Here is a 26,302-nt window from a genome sequence, read left to right on the forward strand (position 1 = left end):
GGCTCGTCTATAAAGGTAGTCAGTTATACTTTATTGGGTTAACATTGGGATGGGAAGTATTTTTTTATTAGTGGCTAATGAATCATGGGAAAATTAGGGGGTACATAAATAAAGTTTTTAAGTTATTTGTGAAGGAAAGTAGAAAACTCAACAACAACTGTCTTTGGAACGAGACAAACCTAGATTTAAATCTTGGTTCTACTTTTTGAAAAAAAATTGAGGGGAGGCAGAATTTCAAGCATTCCTAAAAGTATATAGGATACTGTATGCGGAGGTACTGTTCTCTTTGGAGGTACCACCCCTACATATGGGTGCCGCCCCCACGGAGGTGCCACCCCGCCACAGAGGCCCCCTTCCCCGTCAGGTGCCATCTCCCAGCTTTAACAATTTCAGCTCACTCACTTCCTCCCCCCTTTCCCCTACTTCCATATTACTTCATTTCATTCCTTAACCACATCACCATTACCATAACTAAAAAAATTGAACAATTGCTCAGTGTCATCAATATCTAAACATTGCTCAAATTTCTGTCTCATAGATGTATATATTTTTGTTTGCATCGGGCCCCAACAGAAGTCAATATTTTAAAATTGGTTGGTATGTATCTTAGATCTCTTTTGCATGTGGATTTCTCCCTCTTCTTCCTCCAATTTATTTGTTAAAGAAACCAGGCTTTTTTGCCATATAGAGTTTGCCACAATCTGTATTTTGCTGATTATATTCACATGTTGTTTCCTATAAACTGAACTGGGAGAGGGTCATAGAGCCTAATCAAGTTTTTTTTTTTACTTACAGCCGTATTTGATGGATAGTGCTGTATTCTTCCATCAGATGTCTGGTTGTCTCTCTTGTGATGTTACTTCTTTTGTTTTGAAATAATTTCAAACTCAGAGAAAAGCACTAAAAAAAAATTCCCATATACTGTTCACCCAGAGACCCTCATCCACGTTTTGTCAACTGTCCCAATAATATCCTTTAATAGCAAGAGGACACTTGTCATGTTTTTCTCAGTAACTGGGCACTGCTAGTTCTCTCTTGACCTTTATGAAAATTCCAGGCCAGTCATGTCGCAGCACCTTGCTCACTTGGGGTTTGTCTGCTGTTACATCGTAGTAACGTTACAGTCACGCATTTCTGGCAGGAACACATCAGAAGTGTTGTTATTCTTTCCTCACTGCATCCCATCAGGAGACCCAGAAGGTCCCTGGAGGTGTTAAGTTTGATCACGTCAGGACAGTGGCGTCTGCCGAGATTTGTGCATTCTAAGTTGTGCTTTCTCCCTCACAGCTCCTATTTTGTGGAGTGGTGTTGGAGAGTGTGCCCTCCCCGGCCTTCGTCCCGCTCTTCTTGCTCAGCTCTCTGAGGCTCCGCCTGGATTAACCATCGTGATGGTAGATAATGAGGCGGAGGGTTCCTAATCCGTCATTGCTTCTGTGTTTCTCAGCCGGCACGCGCTCCTCCCATTTGTGTGTCGGTTGTATATCCATCGCAGGGTGGATTCGTGTTCTGTCAGGGGATGTATCAGTAACTGTCATTTGTTTTCATGCTCAGCCGTCCCACACGTGGCCAGCAAGAGCCCCTCCCAGCAGGGACGTCCCTGCATGCCTGCTTCCTGGCCCAGCAAGGTCTTCCATCGCCCCTGCCCTTTCCCCGTCCCAGCCCTGAAGTCACCCAGTTCTGCAAGGAGCTCTGGTCCTCTCAGTGGGGAATGGTATCCAGAAACCCAAATGTGTTCATTACTGCGAGGACGTCGCAATTGCCACGCTCCCCGGGAGACAGAGCTAGGAAGTGTATGTTAATAAGTGTGCACAGATCTCTACCTGCTTTTACATGTGTATTTGTTTCTATATGGTGAAAACTCTGAGTCCATATCAGTACTTCCCATTGTCATCCCTCACTACCATCATTCTAGCTTTTCCCATTATTATGTTTATAAGTCCCTTCCTCGAGAATGAGAAACCTTGCTCTCATTATCCCCAGTTTCCTTATTTCCTCAGGCCTCCTTTTCATGACCAGTCTCCCAGCCCTGCCATCGCTCACCTGAGCTCGCCCACACGGAGTCTGTACCCTGCCAGGCGAAGGGCCACAGACTCTGCTGCACTGACCCTCGAGCACACGGGGGTGGGGGCACTGACCGCGGCACAGATGGAAATCCACAGATAACGTCTGACGCTCCAAGAACTTAACCCTAACAGCTGCCTGCTGACTGGGAACCTTACTGACAACCATTGACTGACACAGATTTTGTGTGCTACATACTGTGTTTTTATAATAAAGTAGATAAAAAATGTTAAGGAAATCATAGGGAAGAGACAATACATTTACGCTGTCTTCTATTTACCCAAAGACATCCGCGTAAAGGTGGACACATGCAGTTCACACCCACATCGTGCAAGGGTCACCTGTAGTTGCCTTCCTGGGTTGGGCCTGACCTCTGCTACATGGCCCTCACTTAGGCCTGCCTCAGGGCTGTTTTTATTTTGATTATGTATATACTTTTAATTAAAAGATTGAGATAATTGTGCCGTCACATGCAATCGTCAGTCATAATACAGGAAGACCCTTCACTCAGATTCCACCAGTAGTAACATGTTACCGATCTGTAGTGCAGTATCACAGCCTGGATGTCGACATTGTTACAGTGAAGATGAGAGCACTGGGGGCGCCTGGGGGCGCAGTCAGTTAAGGGTCTGACTCTTGGTTTCGGCTCAGGTCATGATCTCAAGATTGTGGGATTGAACCCCGCGTCGGGCTCTGTGCTGGGTGTTGAGCCTGCTTAAATTCTTTCTCCCTCTGCCCCTGCTCACTCATGCACTCTCCCCCTCTCTCTCTCTAAAAAAAAAGGATACAGGACAGCGCCGTCAGTACAAGGACCCCTCCTGTTGCCCTTGGGTAGCCAGACCCACGTCTGCCCGTGAGTCTGGCCCCTGACAAGTACTGTGACAGCGAAAGCACAAGCAACAAAAGGAAGAAGTCGGTAATTCAGACTTCATCAAAATGTAAAACTTTTCTGCATCAAAAGATGCCATCAGCAGAAAGAAAAGTCAGTCTGCAGAATGGGAGAGACTGTTTGCAAATCACATATCCATCTAATTAAGAAGTAGGCTCCAGAGTATGAAGAGAATCCTAAAACTCAGTGAGCAAACGCAAACAACCTGATCCAGAAAGTGACTCGAGTAGACGTTTGTCTGAAAGGACACACAGATGTCCAATATGCACGCGAGAAGCTCATTCTAACCATTATAGACATGCAGACCAAAACCACAATGAGATGCCAGGGCATATCCATTCGGATGGCTGTTCTCAAACAAACCAGAAATAACAAGTGTCGGCGAGTAGATGGAGAAACTGGAGCCCAAGTACGTTGCTGCTGGTGTAAATTATGGTGCAGCCACTGTGGAAAACAGTATGGCAGTTTCTCAAAAAAATTAAAAAAGAATTACTCTGGGCATGCCTGGGGGACGCAGTCATTTAAGGGTCTGACTCTTGGTTCCGGCTCAGGTCACGATCCCGGGGTCCCGGGATCGAGCCCCGCATCGGGCTCCCTGCTCGGCGGGGAGCCTGCTTCTCCCTCTGCCTGCTGCTCCCCTGCTTGTGCGCTCGCTCTCTCCTCCACCCTCGCTGACAAATAAATGAAATCTTAAAACAATAAAATAAAAATACAAAAAAAGAATGACTCCGTGGTCCAGCGGTTCCGTGGGACAGGAAGCGGGGGTCCAGCCAGTGCCCCCGTGTTCACGATAGCCAGAAGTGGGAACCAACGCACCGAGGTGGCACGTACATGCAGTGGGAGCTGACTCAGCCCGGGAAAGCCTGACACCTGCTACAGCGTGAGGACACGATGCTGAGTGAGATCAGCCAGACACAGGACAAACAGTCCGTGAGTCCACGTCTGTGAGGGACCCCAAGGTCAGACAGTAGAGGGGTGGGCGCCAGGCACTGGGTCGGGGGAGGTGGGGAGCTGGTGTTTAATGGGGACGGAGTTTGGGTTTAGGAAGAGGAAGAGGTTCTGGAGACGGACAGTGGGGACGTACTTGATGCTGGTGTTGTACTGTACATTTAAAAATGGCTAAAATGGCCTATTTTGTGTCATAGGTATTTTACCACAGTTAACAAAAGGAAAAAGGAAAGCGCTCTCTCTTCCTCCTCCTTTCCCTTCCCTTCCCGAACAAGTCAGTCCCAAGCCCCTCGCAGGGCCACGAAGAGTAGGTGTGCACACCAGAGGGTGGGCGAGGCTGTGCTGCTGGAGCCCGGGCAGGGTGGGGGGGCGGCAGCAGTCATGACGGTGTGCGGGGTGACGGGTGTGCGAGGCTGGCCACACTCTGCTGTGAGAGCACTCGGCGGGGCCAGAGCCTCGGGTGAGGTGAAGAGGGTTCCTGCATGGCTGGCGGCCCCACGTGGAGTATCCGAACACGGGCAGGGCGTCCACACGGGTCATGGCAGCATCAGACTGGCTGGGGTGTTAGAGCCCACGGGGGGTGTGTGGATCCACATCGAGGAGGGGGCAATAGCAGTGAGGGGGAGATCGGTCACACAGAGCGGCCCGGTTAAAGATGACGGTAGCAGGGTTCCCACCGTTACAGAGAGGTGGAGGGACCGTGTGTGTTGGATTGGACTTGCTGTATAGGGTGAACTCTTGGTTTTCAGTTTGTATACGTATGTGTGCATATGGAGATAAACGTGGACCCGGACGTGTGGAGTGTGCGTGTGCGTGTCTCCGGCACACGTGTCTTCACTGTCTGCTGAGAGGGCCTGCTGGCGGCTGCACCCAGCACCCAGACTTCCTTCCTAAGTGCCGTTCTTCAGCCATGAGGGCTCTTCGTGGGGAAACAGATACATTCTGCAAAATAACGGGCCTACACTCTTCAGAAGTCAAGGAAGGATGGAGGAGCTTGCTCTGGAGTGAATGAGTGAGACACGAGCAGCCGCTACAACGTGGTTCTGACATGGTGTGATTTGCCGTTAGGAGCACTGAGATCATCAGGGAAGCTTGAGCGAGGTCTGAGGGACAGAAGCAACTAGTCATGTATCAGTTGTAATCTGCAGATTTGGGGGAATCTAGAGGATGTCTTTGTTTATGGGAAATACACGCTAAATTATTTGAAGTAATAGGACAGCATGTCTGCAGCTTATTCTCAGGTGGTTCAAGAAAAAATACTTTATTATATTTTTCTGTAAGTTTGAGATTGCTTCAAAGTAAAAGATAGTCTTCTCCAAAAAATTTTTAAAATTAAACCAAATTGTTCAACCGTGTTGCCTGCTGCCGAGCAGTCCACCAAGACGAAAACTATCCGGAAGCCATCGGGTACCTTAGAACAGTTGTTGGTGGGTGATGGAGGCCGAGACCAGAGTGACGGGTTGGCACTGGGACAGGCGACGTGCAAATGGCCACTGTTGTCAACTCTTCAGAGGTCTTTCTGGGAAGGGGGACGAAGGACCCTCCGAAGCAGGGGACTGTGGTGAGGGGTATGGAGATAATGATGTATGCAGGAATACTTGGACAATTAAGAAGCTATAGCCCAAGGAGGGGAAGTTTTGGAGAAATTCTGTCTTCAGATATTTGAAGATCTTGCAAAGTCAAAGAGATGCTTTGTTTTAATTTTCGGAGGAAAGAAGTAGAGCCAGCGTTTACGGAGCAGGGGCTTCTGACTAACGCGTTGAGCCATCCAGCAGCTGAGTGGTTGGTGGCCTTGCACGAAGTGAACTCCTGACCCAAACAGTGGCAAGCAGAAGCTGTTCCTGGAAGTGATTCCTCTGGTGACTTAGGGCTGCGGCCAGGTGGACCTCCAGCTCCCACTGTCATGTGAGTTTGTTCAAATAGGAAGTCCTCAGCCCTTTGTGAAATCTAGAGTCTAAGTGGAAATGACCAGTGCTTGGGGCTCTACGTCTGCCTTAACCACTGCGTGTGGGAATTAAAAGGACCGTGCGGTCGGGTGCCTCTCAGCGGGTTTCTTTGCTGCGCCTACCACAGGGGTAGACAGTCTCACCCTTGCAGTGACCAGGGAATCCCTTGGTTAAACGTTATTTTGAGTTGGGGAAGGTCCGATTGCCCACCTGCAATCAGGCCAGTGGCCACGAAGGTGTTACGGCCGGAGCACAGCGCCCTGGTTCTTTGCGCTTCAAAGGGCCCTTTGTGTGCGGGTGATGACAGCAGCTTGGGGGGTAGAGGATTGGTCACGGGGATTATCCTCTGTATTATCTTCCTGCTTTTTCTTGGAGCCTGGTTTCTTTTTAGAGACGGTGTATTCGGAAGTGAGAAGGGTAAGAACAGGAGCAAGGTAGCGCACCCATGAGTTTATGTTCATGGGATATAGAAAACTGACATTTGTCTTCTTATGTATTTAGAAGAATATGTTGTCACAGGAGTGAAAAACAGATGAGTTACTAGTAGGCAAGTGGGAAAACAGCAGTAGTGTGGATTCTTGTGACCTGCAAATAAATTATAACTGTGGAGGGACAAGGAGCTTATGATAATGATGTTCTTTCTGGGGCCTCCTGAAAAAACTCTACCTTTTAAGTGTCTGCAAAAGCATGGCCCTTCACAAAATTACTCTCTGAAACACTCCATTTTATATATCACAATATCACATGAAATAGGAATTAAAATAGTATTGTGGCTCCTGTTTATCTAAAAAGAAGGCCTCTATTTTTTTCCTGCTGGTAATTTATATATTGAAATGTTACTTAGGAGCGCCTGGGTGGCTCAGTCGTTAAGCGTCTGCCTTCGGCTCAGGTCATGATCCCAGGGTCCTGAGATCAAGTCCCATGTCGGGCCCCCTGCTCCACGGGAAGCCTGCTTCTCCCTCTCCCACTCCCCCCTGCTTGTGTTCCCTCTCTCGCTGTGTCTCTCTCTGTCAAATAAGTAAATAAAATCTTTAAAAAAAAATGTTACTTGTAAGAATCTGAACAACTCATCATTAGCAATCTGTAACTCATCCCAACTTAAATTTTTAAATGGATTTTTAGGTTGTTCTACAAATATGCTTTCTTACGAATACAGAAAGAGAGACCAGTTTGGTACAAGTATAATATCTTTTATTCCAAGAATTTGAAAATAATCTCTTTAAAGTTTTTTCACGATTATTTTCCGGCAACATTCTGTGAACAAAAACATGGTTTTCGAAGGCCACAAATTAAGGAGATGGTGAGATTTCTGAGGTCAGGGAGGTTGAAACAAAGCTTCTTGGAGATGGCTTTTCTCAATCTTTATTTTAATGCTGTATTTCTCTCTGACCTCAGAAAAAACCTGTGTTGAGTTTTTAAAAATATTACCTCTTTCAGCGTCTTCATACGTAGTTGTTGAAACATGTAAAGACTCACCTATATGAAAATACGAGCTTTGAAAATTCTGCTCACCAGCCATCTCATCCCTAGGAGTTTGCTGAAGGAGAAATGTGGATATAAAAAGGATTGGGTCCTGAGATGTTTAATGCCTTATTTTTAAATAAGATCATGGGTTATGGCCTAAATGTCCAACAGCGAGGGAATGAGGACATAAGTTATGGTGCACCCGCTTGTGCGTGGGGACCCTCGTGAGACACGGAGCAAATGGGAAGGTGTGGCCATCTGCTTAGAAAAGCAGGAAGATGTGTTCACAGAAGGTCCACGCGTCTGCAGACAGAGGCAGGAAGAGAGGCCAGTGTAGTCCTAGGGGTGGGACTGAAGGCACGCTTCCCTATTGGAAAGCCACTTGGCATAAATAAAAACTGGCTTTCAAAGATGGATTTGGCCACGATTTGGGCATTTTGCTCAGAACCCCTGCTGCACATAGCAGATGTGGGTCCCTGAGTTTGAGTCCTCAGGGCCCTCGGCTGCCAGGCATCTGCTCACCCTTGGTGCGCCATCTTCTACTCCTTTCTCTCCTGTAAAGCTCGGTGGGAGCTTTGCTTTTTGGATTGGTTACATTAAAAAAAATTATTTTCCATCACTGTATGTGAACAAGGACATGGCACGGCACTCAGGTAGGAATTTGGGCACCAAATTGAGCTTCTCTGTCTCTGTGTTATTTGACAAAATCTGTTCAGTTGGGGAGTTGGGGTTGCATTTTAAAAGGCAAGTGCTTACAGCATTACTGATGATTAAAATAAAATAGAACCAACAAAAAGAGCCATATCTGTGGCAGGAGGTTGTTTCTCTCTGCACGTGGCTGAAACACCATTTGGAGAGACAGAGAGAGACCTGGAGACACAGAGTGACAGGGTGGGGCGAGCCTGACATTCAGGAGGGAGGAGGCGGACATCAATGTTAGATTTTCTGTGTTCTTTGTGTCCTTTATCCTCAAGCTGCAGCCACCTCCTCATCCAGTTCCTGAGAAGAATGTGATACTTAGTGAATTTTTTCCACATGCCTCCACTAAGACATTCCTAAAGCTTCGTTGCCCCCCCGACAGTCAGTGACGAAAGGCACAGAATTGCATCTTTGAGTGTTTGAGAGGCATGGCCACTTAACTACCTGATCAAGGCATGGGCAGGATCTGTGTTTTCACATTCTGAAAGTAAAAGTATGGTAGTCCGTGTCTTCTGATTAAATCAACCCTACAGATGTCTTTATGTGTTCTGTGCAAGTATTTTTTTTTTAAATAGTTCTGTCAGGAAAATTACAGGGGACTTTTTGGTTTTGAAGAACTGGGTGGTGTTTTAATGATGTTACGAGGTATGCTACACATTTTACTTCATTAGAGTTAACTTCTTGTCCACCCTGTTCCAGGGAGGAGTAGAAAGAGAAGTTTTTTCAGACTGTTCAGAGAGTAGTTATGAGAGGAATAACAGAATTTAAACCTTTCAACATGTGTATAAACGGCAGGGTCTGTGTGATAAACACATTTTTCTAAATTCATTAAGTGTGTTAGATGTAATTCTTTGAGCTGGCAGATCTTTCAACTGTGTATGAGAAACAAAATAGAGTAGTTGCAATTTAGTGTAATCTATTTAAAATACATGTTCTTTCCTCTATTTGAACAATCTGTCCAAAATGCAATCCATTCATGTGGGATTTTGCCTGTACAGCTCTGAGTGGGAATCAGTAGTTTCTTTGTTCGTCACTATGGAAACAAGTCAGCCTATCCCGAATGGCTGTCAGATCTCGCAGAGTGATGCTGGCGGCTCAGCGTAACTTCACCACGGAGCAGGCTGGCGCTGCCATCCCCTCGCCCGCAGCTCTTTCCCGCTGGGAGCCCAGCCATGCAGGACCTGCCCCGGCGGTGCTCGGCCCTGCCCTTCCTCAGCTCCTTCTTCCAGGGCCGCCGGCACTCGTCCTCGGACCCTGTCCTGCAGCATGGCCGGCGTGGCTCGGCCGCCCAGACGCTCTCCTCATCCTCTCTCCAGGTGATGGTGGCAGTGGCCTCCGTCAGCTGTGCCGAGAGAAACCCAACTAGCCTCCAGAGAAAAAGTAAAGCTCTTTTCCTTCTTAAAGATTGCCACAGCTTTGAGTTTAAATTCAGACTGTTGACAATTAATTCTACATTGTACTTTCACTGTCTGTTATGCTAAGAGCTTCAGTGGACATGTAATAGGAGATAAAGTGATTGAATGTTTTGTGCTTTTGCATTAAAAATGTAATTTTTGAAAAAATTCATTCTCTTGTAAAAGATCTGCTTTTATGGTTTCTTCCTCTTCATTACCAATATGACATGTGGAGATTATTGTGTGTGAAAGCCTTTTCTATATTAAGAGATCATGCACTCAGATGAAAAGGAAACCGTTTTATTTCTGGCAAAATGAAGGGAATGTAGCCCCGGCTCGTCATCTACAATCCTGAGGTGACATGGAAGCTGTTTCTCATGTTACTGTTGCATTTGGAGAGTGGAATTTTGAATCCTCTATTCATTGTATGTTCTAGGAAATTCAGGACGTCCAACACCAAAGTACACGAAAGTCGGAGAGCGCTTACGGCATGTTATTCCCGGACACATGGCCTGCTCCCTGGCGTGTGGTGGCAGAGCCTGCAAGTACGAAAGCCCAGCACGCTGGGGCGAGCAGGGGCAAGCCATCAACGGGGTGTACTCATCGTGGTGAGTGAGTCTGCGGGGCCAGTGGCTGTGCAGGAGGGGGCACGGGGGTGTGAAGGCGGAGGGCCCCGCCCCCACCCTGGCCTTGCGGCTTGATGAGCCGCGTGATCTTGGCTGCCTCACGTGGGTGTTCCGAACTTCTTCTGTAAAATGGAAATAATAAAACCAGCCCACAGGGGTTTTTTAATGAAGTGAAATGATGTACGTAAATCTTAAAAAAGTGGTAATGAGATAGCTCTTAAGTATTGGAAGTTGCTAGAAATAATGTGCTCAGCTATAAATTTGAGAAGGCAGGAGGTACATACATGGTTTGTCAGTTTCACACAGGTACGTGTTAGCCTCATTTCTTTTTGTTCCCGTCTTCTGGATGAAAGGGCACACTTCCACGCAAATACACCGCCCGCGTGCCTCAGTAGAGAGCGGTGCACGTTGTTGTTGGCTCAGCAGGCAGGGTGAAGACGGGTGCATGCTTTATGGTGTGCAGATGTGATTCATTCTGCAGTGAATCCTTCTGCTGCTTGTTATTCATGGTAAACTGTTAAGTGTACCTCTTTTGATGTAGTGATGTCTCTGATGAATTCTGATACTCGAGCCAAATCACCTTTGTTTGTTTTGTTTGTTTGTTTTTTAAAGATTTTTTAATTTATTTATTAGAGAGAGCACAAGAGGGGGGGAGCAGAGAGAGAAGGAGAAGCAGACTTCCTGCTGAGCAGGGAGCCTGATGTGGGGCTTAATGTAGGGCTCGATCCCAGCACCCAGAGATCCTGACCTGAACCGAAGGCAGACGCTTAACCTACTGAGCCACCCAGATGCCCCGCCAAATCACCTTTGAAGCCCACTAAGAGGAATTCACGGTTTAAAGAACTCTAGTGGTGAATCATTTCCTGCAGCAAGAATCCATTTCCAAATGAGACTTTCGTCAACCGGCTTACCTAACTTGCAGCCTGGGCTTTTTTATATTTGCTGGCACGTGTGTAGTGATAGAGTTGGGGTCCATTGTCATTGCCGTTCCCCACAGATCGTATTCTAGTCTAAAGAATGTTGTGTGAAAGCAAGCACTAGGCCTGAGGTGTGCTCGGACCATAATATCCAATCATGCAGCTTGAGATCACGTTAATACTTTTGGTTTATTGTTGACTAAACATCTGAGTCTTTTTCACCTGTCATGCTTTCATGGTACTTCTCTCCTCGTCTTACACTAAGTACTACTGAATTTGGCGGGGGAGGCCCCCATCAATTTTCAGGGCTTGCCCCAGCAGGGAGGCATGGTATCTTTCTGGATTGTGCTCTGCTCAGCTGATGTCTCTGTTACTCATCAGGCTCATGTGACCCATAGCTCCCGATAGACTGCCTGACGTACCTTTCACCAGACCCCTGAGGAGGGGCAGCTGTCTGTTGGGGGGCCTCTGTCCATTTGTCCTCAGGCCAGCACTGTGCTAGACACTGTTAAATTATTATGTCATCTTCATAAAGCTCCTGAAAGTAGGCGTGGTTAATGTCATTCTATTGATGAAGGAATTGAGATCCAGAGAGACTAATCTAGTACCCAGCTAGAAGTAGAAAAGCCAGCATTTGAAACCAGGCCCAAATGACTCCAAAGCCCACATGTTTTGCTGAATTACAATAACTCAGCATGTATTCCTAATCACATGCCAGGATTTGTGCTAAAGACTTTACACCCACGTTGTATTGAATTCTCATGCCAACCCTGTGAGGCAGGCGTTATCCCTACTTAACATAATAGGTAACTGAGGGGCAGAATTACCTTTGCTGCTCAGTGAGGTTCCTCCACAACATCCACTAGAATCTCACGAGAGTACTTGAAACCACACTGCCGGAGTCCACAAATGCTTTACACCCTGGAATTTTTTCCAGGGATTCAGGGTTTCTCAGAGCCCTCATCGTGATGCAAAATTGAAGCCAGAATTTGTATAAGAAAATTGTTCTCGATTTGTTAAAATCATAGAAAAGTAGGGACTTGATATCTCGTTCTCTTAGTTCTTAGAGCTGGAACGTTCCAAGTTTTGTGCATCTCACCAGCCCCTCCTCCCATCCTAGGGTCACTGAGAATATCCTAGCCATGGCTCGCCCGTCCACTGAGCTTCTTGAGAAGTACCGCCTCATCGAGCAGTTCCAAAGGTAAATGCCGTGTCGTTGACACACTTGCTAAGCCAATTCGCATGTTCTTGTCCATTGCTTTTGACGTCAAATAGTCCAACGATAGGCAGTGGGCAGCTTATTTCGACTAGGAAATTGAGGTTTTTGAGAGTGATTAATAATGTTTATTAATGCCAAAAATGCTTGATTTTTTTTAAACACTTGCCCTCAAAATAACTTTTTTCTTTTCTCCTGTCAGCCATGGCATAAAAACAGTCATCAACCTGCAGCGCCCTGGTGAGCATGCCAGCTGTGGGAACCCTCTGGAACAAGAAAGTGGCTTCACGTACCTTCCGGAAGCTTTCATGGAGGCTGGCAGTAAGTCCTTCCACCTCCCCTCCATGAGTTACCAAGAACAGCACCCAGACTCTTGTCTGCCCAGCTCTCCTGTCGTTACCGGGTGATAGAATGACCGCTTTCTGCAGGGGGTGGGCTCCCTACGGAGAAGATGAGCTGACTGATTCCAGATAATGTGGCCATTCTTCTCGGGTGGTGCTGCTGAAAGTACAGGATTCCTTTTGTCCTGTGAGAGGGATCTTGGGAGGGGCCCTGTAGAAACAATGCCCGCGTTAGTTACCATGGACACGGGCCCTGCTGCTCTGCGCATCCCATAGTCCTTGTTTCTGCCTCACACTCAGGCCCTGCAGGCTTCGTGAGTCCTCACTCGCCTGGGTCACACAGTGTACACATGGCAGCAGATTGGAACCCGGGACTCACTCATGCCCTTACTGCTGCCGAGCTCTGCCTCTGGGTAGGACGCAGGGAGTCTTTATGTGACAATCCCAGAAGCCCCAGTCTTGGGAGCCTAGGGATGGAGTCCACCGAACACATGCCATTCAGGACCAGACTGGAAAGGACCAACCCTGGCCACTTTGGGGACTTGTTTTTAAGAAGTGTGTGTCTAGCTCTTTTTGTCTCCACTGGGTGGAAAATCTGTATGTACCCACCTTGTGCCATTTATGAGTCCTTTAGACACATTGCCATACTTAAACAAGATGCCATGCTTTCCCTCTGTAGCTGAGTAATTTGGGCCAAGGTCGGGGACTTTATTAATTTGTAATCCTGTTTCACCTTAATTCTTTCTGGCTGAGTTTTAGCAGGAAATATCTTAAGTAATATAGAATGTGCTTTGTGAGAAATGTTAACAGTGAACTTACTGGAAATGTAAAAAGTCTGTTATTTTAGGCCTCTGCATCCAGTTCAATCCGTGCGCCTTACAGCTTTACACTTTTCATGAATTCACTTCCTTTCTTCAGATGGCTACGCAAGTACTTTTCCTCGATGTTAATTGTTTTTTCATGTTTTCTTTTTTTCATTGTCCAGTTTATTTCTACAATTTTGGATGGAAGGATTATGGTGTAGCATCGCTCACCACCATCTTAGATATGGTGAAGGTGATGACATTTGCCTTACAAGAAGGAAAAGTAGCTGTCCATTGTCATGCAGGGCTTGGTCGGACAGGTAAATACTAGGAAGTGGATTTATTGTCTTGTAGCATATTTAAACATGTAAAGAATAGTATTTTGTAATTCTAGAGGATAAATATTTTTCAGAGTCCTATCAAAGTTTTGGAGTCAAATGGTAGAAGCCACTGAAAGAAATTAGAAATAACTTAAACAAATGGTTTCAGTGATCATTTATTTTTTTTTTTTAAAGATTTTATTTATTTGCGAGAGAGAGAATGAGAGACAGAGAGCGTGAGAGGGAGGAGGGTCAGAGGGAGAAGCAGACTCCCTGCCGAGCAGGGAGCCCGATGTGGGACTCGATCCCGGGACTCCAGGATCATGACCCGAGCCGAAGGCAGTCGCTTAACCAACTGAGCCACCCAGGCGCCCAGTGATCATTTATTTGTGAGAGTATTTTTGAGAGACTTAAGCCTGAAAACTCATCATATTTAGTAAACAGATGGGTTTCCACAGCTCACTAAATGATTATTCTGGTTATTCTTTTTCAAAGGAAAAAAGCCCCAACACTTTATTTATAATACATAATATCTTTTTAAAATGTAATTTTCCTTAACCAAAACAATGAAAATAGAAAGCATTGTTTTATTTGGTGTGTTCTAAGCACTTTACACAAACTGTTTCTTTAAGCCTTTAGCAACAATGTGAGTCTTGAAGGAGCTTAAGTAACTTGCTACATTGAGTAAGCGGCAGAGCCAAGATTTAAATTCGTGGCTGGAAGGAATTTATTTGTGAAGGGAGTCTATCTGTGCCTAAAATTCTACATAAAAATCGATGATTTTACTTAAAAATGTAGCAGATCTCAATGCAGTGCTGATACTGGGGCAAAAATAAATACTGTAAGGTTAGAATATTAATTGTCATCTGGTCCAGCCAGACACCTGAGCTCAACACTGTCCACAGTGTACCTGTGTACCCGCCTCCAGTTCTCCCACCTGCTTGGGAGTGTGTTCAGGGCAGGGACTCAGTTCTGCCTGAGAACGTCAGCTCTTAGGGTCCAGCTAAAATCTCACTGTTCTTGGGGATTCCACACGACAGCACTGCAGATACTTCCTACTTACACTGAAGTGCCATGTCCTGGTGAGAAAGATTTGTGGGACACTGTACCTACTGGGAACCATGCAGTTTGCAGAGGTCCTGATTTTCATGTGTAACGTGATTAACAAACTTGGTGAATCACACAGATGTCTTCTGATTTGCCTTTTACCTTGATATTAGTTAACTATCAAAGTTGGATTAATTGATTATCACCACTGTGTTATTCATTTTAATTTAAAATTAATTAACAAGAATAATAAGGTTTATAACATTAAGGTTGTTTCCTTTAATAATAAGTATTTATCGAATAAAGTTATATCTTGGTCTAGAGAAAAGCACTATTAGTGTAGAGAAAAGTCCAGAAGTAAACTGTCAGTGTGAATAATCCCCAAAGAAAAAAAGCCCGAAAAGGAAGAATGCCAGGCTGGGAATGTGGCAACAATCGATGGCAAAGGTGGCAGGAGTAGGAAGTAAGTGTACAGTCAGGGCGGGGGATGGAGTGAACTGTGCTCGGCTCCTTATCCTCTTCAGACCAACTTCAACAGGGATGAAAGCAAATCCTGCTCTACTTCCTGCTCTGAACTGCTTTTAAAATATTCCATCCAGTCAATCCATACACTGTTTGGACCTTCCCCTAAACCCGCTCTCACTCCCTCATGCCCCTCACCACACTCTCTCCCTCAACTCTTCACCACACTCTCCCTCATCCCCCTCACCCCCGCTCACCCCACTCTATCCCTCATCCCCTCACCCACACTCTCTCCCTCATCCCCTCACCCACACTTACTTCCTTTCAGGGTACAGAGATGACTGTGGATTCTCAGTCAGGGGGAGAAGTGACATATAGACAGGTGAATAAACACTTGTACAAGAAGTCAGTAAGTTATAATTGTCCTTAAAATGATCCTTTATATGGTTTCCTGACACGTATTCAAAATTTAAAACTTAAAGACTGATAAATAAATAAGTTATAAACTTTTTCATACCAATCTTCTCTTCTTCACCTCTAGGTGTTTTAATAGCATGTTACTTAGTTTTTGCAACAAGAATGACTGCTGACCAAGCAATTATATTTGTTCGGGCAAAGCGACCCAATTCCATACAAACTCGAGGACAACTACTCTGTGTAAGGGAGTTTACTCAGTTTCTGATTCCTCTTCGCAATATATTCTCTTGCTGTGACCCCAAAGCACACGCTGTTACTTTAGCACAGTATCTTATTCGCCAGCGGCATCTGCTTCATGGTTATGAGGCCCGACTTCTGAAACATGTACCCAAAATTATCCACCTCGTTTGCAAATTGCTCCTCGACTTAGCCGAGAACAGGCCAGTAGTGACAGAAGAGGTGGCAGAAGTGCCCAGTCTATCTGCCGAAATTGAGAAGACGGTTTCTGAGATGATCACCCTGCAGCTGGATAAAGAGTTGCTGAGGCAGGGCAGTGACGCATCAGATTCCTACCCCCCCACTGCAGTGCCCACAGATTTTGAGAATCAGGATGTGATTCTTTCCAGCGAGCAAGAGATTGACCCTCTTTGGAAGAGACGGAATGTCGAGTGCCTTCAGCCCCTGACTCATCTGAAAAGACGATTCAGCTACAGCGACTCAGATTTAAAGAGGGCTGAGTCGCTTCTGGAGCAGGGGGGATCTCCGTGGACAGGGCCTGCCCAGGTGTTGCTTGGCCATCATCCCGGGCAGCAGAAGCCCATCAGCCACTGTTACACCCCCCAGTCTCCACAGCTTGATCCAAGTAAGGAAAAGCTGGTCCAAAATACATTCTCTTTCTGGAATCAGGCTAAATTTGGAGGCCTGGAAGGACTCAAAGATGAGGGGTCACCGGTTTTCCATAGGGAGACTATTGCAAAGGAAGTACAGCGGAGTAGAACCTTCTCTTCGGGTGTTTCAAGTTCATACAACCCTAGGGAACCAGTTATACCGAACCTTGCAGATACCCCTACGGAACCAAACTGTTCTCCCCAGCAAGCGCCCCACTGTCAGGACGGAACTCCTGCTGGTTGCTGCTCCGACACCCCCCGTGGCCCTGTGGACTGTGGCTTCAGCCCCAAAGCACCCTTCCCCGGGGGACGCATCCGAGCCCAGGACAGCAAAGATCTGTCTGCAGTTGCTCCACACACTGCTTTGCAGTCTGAATTGAGTGTCGAAGCCAGGAGAATACTGGCAGCCAAAGCCCTGGCAAGTTTAAATGAGTTCACAGAAGAGGAGGAGGTGAAAAGGAAGGTAGAAATGTGGCAGGTACTTGTATTTCATTTGATTATGTGTGGGGGGGAAATACTTATGTCAGAACAAAAACAATACCTTTTACCAAATTTAAGTATTATGGGAATTTGAAGACCTGTTTATGTAATACGTAACTTTTGAACTTCAGGTTTCTCAATCTCTGTGTGAAAGAAAGCGCTCAGTGCTTAGCACTTAGCAGGGCCCTTGGAGCAGGGCATTGATGCTGATGCATGTGGCAGCTTCCTGCTTTCCTGCTGGGTTTGTGGGATGGACAGACCTAAGCAGACAGCTTTAGGAACTAACTTGTGCACCGCTAACCTGAGTCTGGTGGGGAGAATCACTGACCAAGAGACATACGTGAAATCAGAGAAAATTCTTTTCCAAAGTCATCAACGCAAGTGTTGAGTGAGGTCAGGAGGACACGTGATGGATGCTGTCTGCTCAGCATCCCTTCCCGCAGACTTCCCAGTGCACCCCAATGAGGCAACAGTCAGATTCCACAAAGCAAATGGGAGCAAGCCACAGAGTACCTTTGTGTCATTAGGTTTTTAAAAAAGCTTTTATTTATTTAGAGAGAGCAAGAGGGGCACAGGGAGAGAGAGGATCCCAAGCTCAGCACCAAGCCTGACGTGGGGCTCCATCTCACGATCCTGAGATCATGACCTGGGCTGAAATTGAGTCAGACGCTTAACTGACTGAGCCACCCAGGCACCCTGTGCCAATAGATTTACCCGAGGTTGTGTCTTTGGGGCCCATTTCTTGGCTTTTACTTAAGTTAGAATGTGCAATTTTAAATTTTAACCCCTTTTTGTGGTGTATTTTCATTAGAAACACAATCTTAAATCAGTTGTGCTCTTTGCCCTGAATGAGCAGCTGGTGTAGACAAAGGGCAGGCCTTACCACCTAGTTATCAGAAACTAGTAAACTGCCCAAATGTGGGGCTGACCTGGGGAGGCCTGGCTCAGTGAAACTGAGACTTGTTCGCCTATAATCTCCCACGAATTATTTGTGTATGTGCTCCTCTGTATTCTACATTAATTAAGCAAGGCATGTACACTTCCCAGAAGGTTCAGAACCTTCCAGATGCAGAGGTGGGAGAACTAGGCCCAGAGCCTTGCACCACGTACAGCTGTGGACTGCCGAGCATGTGCACATCGTTTGTCAGAACCGCAGGTGTTTGCTGAGCAAATCGCTACATGTGTTGGTTTCTTACAACACGAAGTATTTTTTCTTTTCTCTTTTTTAAAGACTTTATTTGCTTGACAGAGAGAGACTCAGCGAGAGAGGGAACACAAGCCGGGGGAGCGGGAGAGGGAGAAGCAGGCTTCCCGCTGAGCAGGGAGCCCGATGTGGGGCTCAATCCCAGGACCCCGGGATCATGACCTGAGCCGAAGGCAGTCGCTTAACGACTGAGCCACCCAGGCGCCCCAATACTTTTATTTTTTTAAAAGATTTTATTTCTTTATTTGACAGAGACAGACACAGCGAGAGAGGGAACACAAGCCGGGGGAGCGGGAGAGGGGGAAGCAGGCTTCCCGCCGAGCAGGGAGCCCGACGCAGGGCTCGATCCCAGGACCCCGGGAGCACGACCCGAGCCGAAGGCAGACGCTCAACGACTGAGCCACCCAGGCGCCCCAACACGAAGTATTTTTTCTTACTCTGAACTGAACAAGCCTTTGGCTCGTTCTGGCTCAGTCTGCGGGCCCTTCCCTTGTAACACCATAGCCACGAGAGCTAGTGGTTGGACCCCTCATAGGTCAGCCCAGCATGGGCCAGACTGTCAGAGCACCTCACACAGAAAAGCATTTTCCAGAGGTGAACACGACCCTTTTGTTTGGATAGGCTTGCCCTTTGTTTCACTTTCTGGATTTTATGATGGGCCTTTCAGCAATAAAACAACTTGAGTTCTGGAAAGAGTCCAGTGAACTGTGATTTGGATGGCACGGGCTGCCTGTGCCCGCGCTAGGCCCTCTTCCTTCTGCTGCATCACCAGCTCTCTCAGGGACCCCGGAGGGCAGAGGACACCCTAAGATTCTTCGTTAATCTTCACAGTCCTTATGAATTAAGTATCACAGGTAGGGAAGCCGCGGGTCACAGGGGTCAAGGCACATGCTCAAGGTCATGTGGCCCAAATGTGGCAGGGCCGGGATGCAGCTCATGAGTTTAATACTTTGCTAAGTCCCCTTGAAGATTTCAGAAAACATGACTATGTAACGGCATTTTACTGGGAGGGCCTTTGACTTGTCCCGTTCTGCCCAGCTTCTGGTTACTGCAGAGCAGATCTGCTGTGTATATGACCCGTGGGGAACGGGGCCTCCATACAGCTAAACATATTGGCTTCTTTATAAGATAATAAAGAGGAACCAGAGGAACCCAGAGCCGGAGGAACCCAGAGCCGGAGGACCCTCGCAGCGGGGCAGGAGCATCATGTCTGGGGTCAAGCAAAACCCAGGGAATGCCGTCTGCCCCGTTCTGCTTTGGGCTCCTGGGCAAGTACCCTCTTCCCTGGGCCCGCACATCTGCCGTCAGGGCCTCACTTCAGGGGGCTGTAGGAATCGGATAAGCCACGTGCTACAGGCTGTCCTGTTCTAAGCTTTATGAACATACCAGATGTGTGAATGAATGAATGTGCAATTATTATGCTTATTCCTGTAGCACACATAGACTTTATTTACTAATGCATAAAACTGAGCCCCATCAGAAGTTAAAATTTTCCTGTTTTTCCCCTGCTCTCTGCGAGGTAAACTGTTAAGGCCTCCTCCTTAACTTATCTCCAGCATTCAGGGCATGGGCAAGACTTGCTCGTCCCTTCCCCTGTCCAGTCTCAGGATGTGGGGCTGGCTCTGTGGCCAGGCCTGCATGGGACTCTGAAAAGGAACGTGAGACAGATGTGTCTGCCCAGTTGCAGACTGTTCAGCACTTTTCTGGGGCCCACTTTGAAGTTTTAGTCAGCTTTTCCTCGTCCCAGGGTAATTTGCAAATGTTGTCTTATGTATGCTTTTTTGTCTAACATTCTACTCCATCACAGTAAGTATTTGTCTTTTGTCCCAAGGAACCTAAAACGGAAGGCTCCCTCTTCCTGAACAGCGTCTGTGGTTTCAGAGCCCGGTGGAGAGCTTAGCGTTTGGGCCAGCTGAGCCCCTCTCTGAGGGAGCTTTAGGGCACACATGGGGCAGGGGGTCAGCTTCACAGAGGGAAACTGAGGCTTGGAGAGACTCAGCATCTCAGCCCAGTGTGCCACCTGGAGGTGGGGGCACTGGGAGGGGTCCCCATCCACCCAAAGCCCGAGACTGTCACTCATGAACAGTCTGAAGGCCATCAAACCTCAAACATTGCTACCTCCCTGTCCCTCCCCCCTCCCTCCTCCTCCTCATCCCTCGCCCTCCCCTTCCTCCCTCCCTGCCCCTCTCTTTTCCCTCTCCCTTCCTCCTCCCTCCTCTTCCCCTCCCTTTTTCCTCCCCTCCCCTCTCCTTCTTCTCCATTCACCTCTTTCTTCCCTTCTTTTAGAAAGAACTAAATTCCCGAGACGGAGCTTGGGAAAGAATATGTGGCGAAAGGGACCCTTTCGTCCTGTGCAGTCTCATGTGGTCTTGGGTGGAGCAGCTGAAGGAGCCTGTGGTCACCAAAGAGGACGTGGACACATTGGCTGGCAGCCACGCACATGCCACAGAAGCACTGTTTTTATTAGAGAAGGTAAAGAGGCTGTTGGGCGGTTGATGAAGTTAACCATGGCCCTTAGCTCAGGCTTCGTGCACAAAAATCCATTATGAAGAAGGGGACTTGTGCAGAATCCCATATCTGGGTCTAATCTAGGTTTTTCCGAGGTAAGAAGAAATGCACACCCAGCATCAGGTGTAGAAGATACAACACCAGACGAGGAGAACGCCCGTAACCCAGCAGCACCACTCTGAACATTGCACGTCCGTTCTGTCAGACTTAGTGCATTTGTTAATGTGGTCACGGACGACCGTATACTTCATTTTTCAGACACACACGGACACGAATGCACACGCTCGCACACGTGCGCACATGCCAGTAAAGGTGAGGACGCCCTGGATCCAGAGTCCGTTTCCCAGTCTGCCTTCTCAGGCCCTGTGTGAGGGGCTGAGAGAGGAGGTCACCCCTGGGGCAGTGGCCAGGCCCTTGCCAGGTCCTAATTTCCGTTTTCCCCTTCATTCATCTCCATGGCCCGGACAGGGTGAGGCCCCATCTCTCAGGAAAGGCAGTCAGCGTGTGTCACAGCAGGACCTGAGCCCCAGTGGCTCCGCACACAGCTTGCGCCCGTCTGTCCCATGGCACCCGCTGCACCTTCGTCTTCCTTCACTCTAACCCCTGCACGTAGGGTGTTTGCATTATTTCAGGGTTTTACTTCGGTAGCCATCCCTGTAATGATCACTTGTGCTTGCAGGGTTTTCTGCATTTCCGATTAGGCCCTCAGTAGATTTCCAGAAGCGCAGTCAGTGGCTCTCAGGGGCGAGTGTACTGGACGCATGTCGGCTCCAGAGGTGGTGTCTCCTTTGCTTCTCTAAAGTGAACAGCCCCTGGGAGTCAAGTCGGACACGTTCCTTGGGGACCTTCCCCCTTAAGTTCCAGTGGGCGCACTGCTGGGGGGCCACGACTGTCTCTCCCCTTCCCCGCCTCCCTCCGCAGCTCCAGCCACAGGCAGGGCGTGCTCGTACTGACCCTGGCTGCCCACTAGTCCACGGACCACCGTGGCACATCGGCATCCGCTAGCTGAACTGGAGCAGTTGTGTCTAGAAACGAGTGGATCCTCTCATTGGTTCACTGCAAGGAAGACTTTTGATTTGAAGTCACACTGATATTCATATTCAATTATACTTTATGTAATAACTAAGCAGCTTTGATTTTATCTCCTGAAAGCTTTTCAAATTATATTAACACCTAACAGGAAACATGAGTAGAGCCCTTGGTAGAGAGTTTGGTGTTTGAGGTCATGAGTACTTGGTCGCACACCAGCTCCTGGCTCTGCACTTGCTTTGAGTTTATGTCCGGAGGCATTTTTTAAAACCACTTGTTTGATTTTGATTTCTGCAAAAACAGGGCCAGCACCAGACCATTCTCTGTGTGTTGCACTGCATAGTGAGTCTGCAGGCGATCCCTGCGGACGTGGAAGAAGCCATCCTCATCCGCGCCATTAAAGCCTTCACCAAGGTGGGTCACATGCTGCTGTCGGCATAATTGCAAATCAGAATCCAGAGGCCCCCCCCCACCTGCTCTAAAATAAAACTTTCAGTATGTTTTTCCTTAATGGAAACATGTTTGACACTTCTCAAACACAGTTGTAGACTTTGGCCAAAAAATATTAGTTTCTCAACAGTGATATTAGAAAAAGCTGAACTGTGGGTTTTTTGAAGGAGAACATTGGAACAAAGAGCTTTCGTACAGAAACAATTGGATGTTGAGAAAATTCTTTTAAATCGTGTGCCAAGTAGGAGAGAATCTTTTCTGGTTGAGCCCATTCTACTTTGGGCCGAAATGCGTAACTGACCACTGAGAACCCAGCATCCAGCAGCGATGACCCGGGACCCTGCCCTAGTTGGCAAATCAAAGCAGAAAGTAATAAAAAAGTTTCCTCTCTATGCACATCCTTTTGGCTTGCAGCAGTCCATCCTGGCTGAAGCAAGAACCAGGGCCATGCCGGGAGAAAAGGCTCCCCTCAGCCCTTCAGTTTGGTTCCTGTCACAGGGCATGTGACACTGTCCTGAAGCACAGAGCCCAGCTTCTCAACGACGGTGTCGGCGGTAAATGTTAGTGATCCTGCCCGTTCACCGTTTGTGCGGCTCACTGCGCCTTCCCCCGTGCTCTCCAAAGTGCACCCTTGCAGGCGTCTGGGTTACTCTCGGGAGCTTTGCGGCCTCTGCGTCTCTTCTCAACAGTTTCCAGAGCCAGCGGCTCAGACCCACAGCACGTCGTCCTTTGCACCTTACGTTTATGTCTTCATAGACCGCGGGGCCACCTGCCCTTGGGGAGGGTTGCAGTTGGGTGCTTAGCAAAGTGAACAATTCAAACCGTTATTAATGTTAATCAGAAGTTTTTGTAGATAGGATAAACAATGCAATGACATTTCTGAATTTAATTGAAAAAATCCTTAGTGTTGGTTTCTCTGAATGTGGTAGGAATTCTTTATAATTTCTGTTGGCCTCTTAGGGGGATCCTGATGAAAAGTTAAACGTAGCAGTTGTTGCAAACCCGGCTTTGGAAAGGTTGGGAGACATCTGTGGGTGTGTCCCCTGGTGCACGGTGTCGTGAGCAGGGGCCCCGACCGCTCTCGTTCTGGGCCAGCTCTTCAAGGAAGCTGTGCGGCGGCTGCTTCCAGGGGGACGAACGTTCTGTTTCCCTTCAGCCAGAGCTTTCCAGGCTTGCTGCAGCCCCTCAGCAAACACTGGGGTCACCTGTGCCCAGAGAGGTCAGCGAGGATGTGCAGCCCACCTGGGCCGCTCCGCGTCACCCCACCTCTTGTTGGAGGGCGAGGGCGACCGTGTGATTGTGACATGCTGCCTGGAGGGTGGGGTTGCTGGTCTCTGGCCTGGCCGTCCTGTGTCTACAAACATGTTAGCCGGGCCCAGACCCTCCGCAGCACCGCCGGGAGTCGCACATTTCTGTGGGAGCGGGAGTGGGTGCAGGTGTGGGAATTGCTCGGGTTCTCTGTCCTCCCGTCGCTCGACCCTGCAGCCGAAATACATGGACACAGTACATCCCCACCATGGGGCAAGGGAACTAACTTGCGTGAAGGCTTTCTCTGTGGCAGACAAACACGTGAGCCTCTCACACCCACTGCTCCCAGAAATGCTAAGGCGGTGGGTACCGCGGTGCGTGCGTGACAGGTCAGGTGTGAGTGGGGCTGCGTAGCGGGCCGGTGGCAAGCTGGGCTCCGGGCGGGTTGCCATAGGGCAGCCTTACAGCTGGAGACCCCTTTGACAGACCCCGTCCCTTGTGCCCCTGGCGCTTAAGTCTCCAGGTTCGGAACTCCGCCCTCACAGCTGCCTGGCGTCACGACAACCTGTGAGTGCGCATGTCCGGGCAGGGGTTTCAGTTTTTGAGTTTTCATTCATAACTGGTGTTGACATGATTGACAGTTCTAATACAGTCTTTCGATTAAAATGAATGTGTGGACTGTGTTATGTATGCTGTTCATTGTATATGACTGTGTTTGTAAGTCAGAGTTGTTTTCCACCGTCCTTCCTTTTCTCCCCAAATCAGCTGATTAAAATTCGCTACTATGTCCTGAGTCTGTCTATTCTTTGTCAGCAGGTTAATTTTGACTCTGAAAATGGACCACTAGTTTATGACACCCTGAAGAAAATATTTAAACACACACTGGAAGAAAACAGGAAAATGACAAAAGATGGCCCTCAGCCTGGCGTTTAGTGATGCTTTCCTGGTGGTGGACCCCTCAGACCCGGAGACCCAGATGGCGTTTCTGCGCACAGATGAACAGGTTGGAGCGTGGAGCCGCTTTGTCTCGTAGCACTTTATCTCAGACGCTCTTGGTTTGTGCTAAGAACACTCATTTCTGTTGGGAGCAATTATTTATTTTAAAATACCCTCGAGCTACATTTTTGTGTTGAAAAATTGCCATAACGTTGGTGCCACTTTCTTGTATTTATTTAACTGAGTTAATACTGTTGTATTAATATGTTAAGTATGTGGTGTTTACATCTTTATTCTTTTTGACACTTTGGAAAAAGTTGTGACTCTTCTTTCCAAAACAAATATTTTGTCAGTGGAACCCTTGCTGGAGTTTTTACCAAATACGTAATTTTAGTAGTAAAACTTCACTGTGGATCCATCCCCCTGATCCTTGACCTAAGGAAGTCACAAAGTGTCTTAAGCAGTTTTGTATTTGTTAGTAAGAAGGCTATTGAATTTTTTTAAGGATCTTTTTTTAATTTGCAAATTTTTTGTTTTTTTCTTTTTATAAACGCGTCAAAGGATTTCAAAGATATTATTTCTCAGAGAGATTTAGTTTTGTGTTGAAGGTTGACTGTGAGGTGGTTGGGATTTTTTTACCACGGGAAGTAGACTTGCTCTTGGTCAGGCTTCCAGACCCCCTGCCGACCTCTGCTGTCACAGGAGGCAGGAACGCTTTTTGGCACGTCCAGCCTGATGCCCAACAAACAGCGTCTTCACGGTGGAAGCGGAGGCCGTGGTGGGCAATGTGGGCAGCTGCTCAGAAGCAGGACTCCACAGGGAGGAGCGTCAGGTGGGGGCAGGCTCCATGCAGCAGCGTGACCACCGGCCCACACCTCCCACATCTGCCCTTCCGTGGACCCTGTCATCTCAGGGCCCTGTCTTCGGCCACTTGTCACTCTGAGAACTAAGATTCTTAAATTGAACGTGACGCACGTAGGCCGCAATCACCCTCTGGGCTCGAGATAAGAAATAAGTGAACTAGTTACTGCCTAACCAGTTCTCTGTGGACCAAACTGTCATTCAGCAGTTGAAGCCGTGATGAATGTGTGCAGCACCAGAGGCCGGGCCACACAGAGGGTAATCATTTTTCCCAGTAAATATGATATTCATCTAACCCAGTTTCACGGTAAGGTTATGACCTAATTTTAGAGACGGAATTTCGGGGGAAGTGAGGCTAACCACGGATGAGTCTCCCCGACTCCTGCATCTCTGAATCAGGCCCTGGCACATCAGAAACATAGTAATCCTTGTTGGTCTTACAGACTCTGGCGGCAAATGCTGAATGTCGTTACCTCCCACACTGTTTAAGTTTTCTTTTTTTTTTTAATTTTATTTTATTATGTTATGTTATGTTAATCCCCATACATTACATCATTAGTTTTAGATGAAGTGTTCCATGATTCATTGTTTGTGCATAACACCCAGCGCTCCATGCAGAACGTGCCCTCCTCAGTACCCACCACCAGGCTAACCCATCCTCCCCACCCCCCTCCCCTCTAGATGTTTAAGTTTTCTTAGGAAACTTAAGGTCCAGCGAATTTTAATGAACTGGTTGCCCATTCCTGAAATTTCTCATTTTTAAGTGCCTGACCTGGGAAAGAAGGGAAAGATTGCATTTTATCCAAAGGTACATTATAAAAATATGTTTTTTACCCAGAAATATGTTTACCGTCATTTCTGTCAGTCTCACCTGGGCAGCTGCCAGCAGGGCTCACTGGACAAGCGGCTGTTGGCCGGTGTGTCTGAGATGGTCCCGCACAGCCCCGACGTGACCATGGCAGCGCACCAGACTGAGGAAGAGAGCTGGTGGGAGACATAAATCAGGCTGTCTGTGGGCTTTGTATGTATTTGAATAAAAGTGAGAAGAACAACCCATAACCCTCGAACATTTTAGCTTGGAGCTCCTGATGACACAGGTATGGTTGGTGATGGGACGATCCTGACAGGCAGACTGGGTCGTGGGCTGGA

The 26,302-nt window shown here is 47.6% G+C and overlaps 1 protein-coding gene across 5 annotated transcripts in view; it reads left to right on the plus strand.

Annotated features, from left to right (window-relative positions):
• The window catches only part of PTPDC1 (protein tyrosine phosphatase domain containing 1), a 55,889-nt gene extending 29,868 nt beyond the window's left edge, over positions 1–26,021 (plus strand). For 3 of the 5 annotated variants that reach the window (XM_021694330.1, XM_021694332.1, XM_021694333.1), the window contains 9 exons: positions 9,838–10,009; positions 12,065–12,145; positions 12,363–12,481; positions 13,487–13,624; positions 15,675–16,915; positions 20,408–20,593; positions 21,962–22,072; positions 24,173–25,460; positions 25,992–26,021. In XM_021694330.1, coding sequence (XP_021550005.1) covers positions 9,838–10,009; positions 12,065–12,145; positions 12,363–12,481; positions 13,487–13,624; positions 15,675–16,915; positions 20,408–20,593; positions 21,962–22,072; positions 24,173–24,289 — 2,165 coding nt within the window. In that variant the 3' untranslated portion in view covers positions 24,290–25,460; positions 25,992–26,021. Of the gene's footprint in view, positions 1–9,163; positions 9,392–9,835; positions 10,010–12,064; positions 12,146–12,362; positions 12,482–13,486; positions 13,625–15,674; positions 16,916–20,407; positions 20,594–21,961; positions 22,073–24,172; positions 25,466–25,991 lie in introns of those variants that run through there. The other 2 variants (XM_021694334.1, XM_044920357.1) reach the window with 2 other exon arrangements.
• Positions 26,022–26,302: the final 281 nt, after the last annotated feature.

Source organism: Neomonachus schauinslandi, chromosome 13, assembly GCF_002201575.2.
Source record: "Neomonachus schauinslandi chromosome 13, ASM220157v2, whole genome shotgun sequence".
Classification (NCBI taxonomy): Eukaryota; Metazoa; Chordata; class Mammalia; order Carnivora; family Phocidae; genus Neomonachus; species Neomonachus schauinslandi.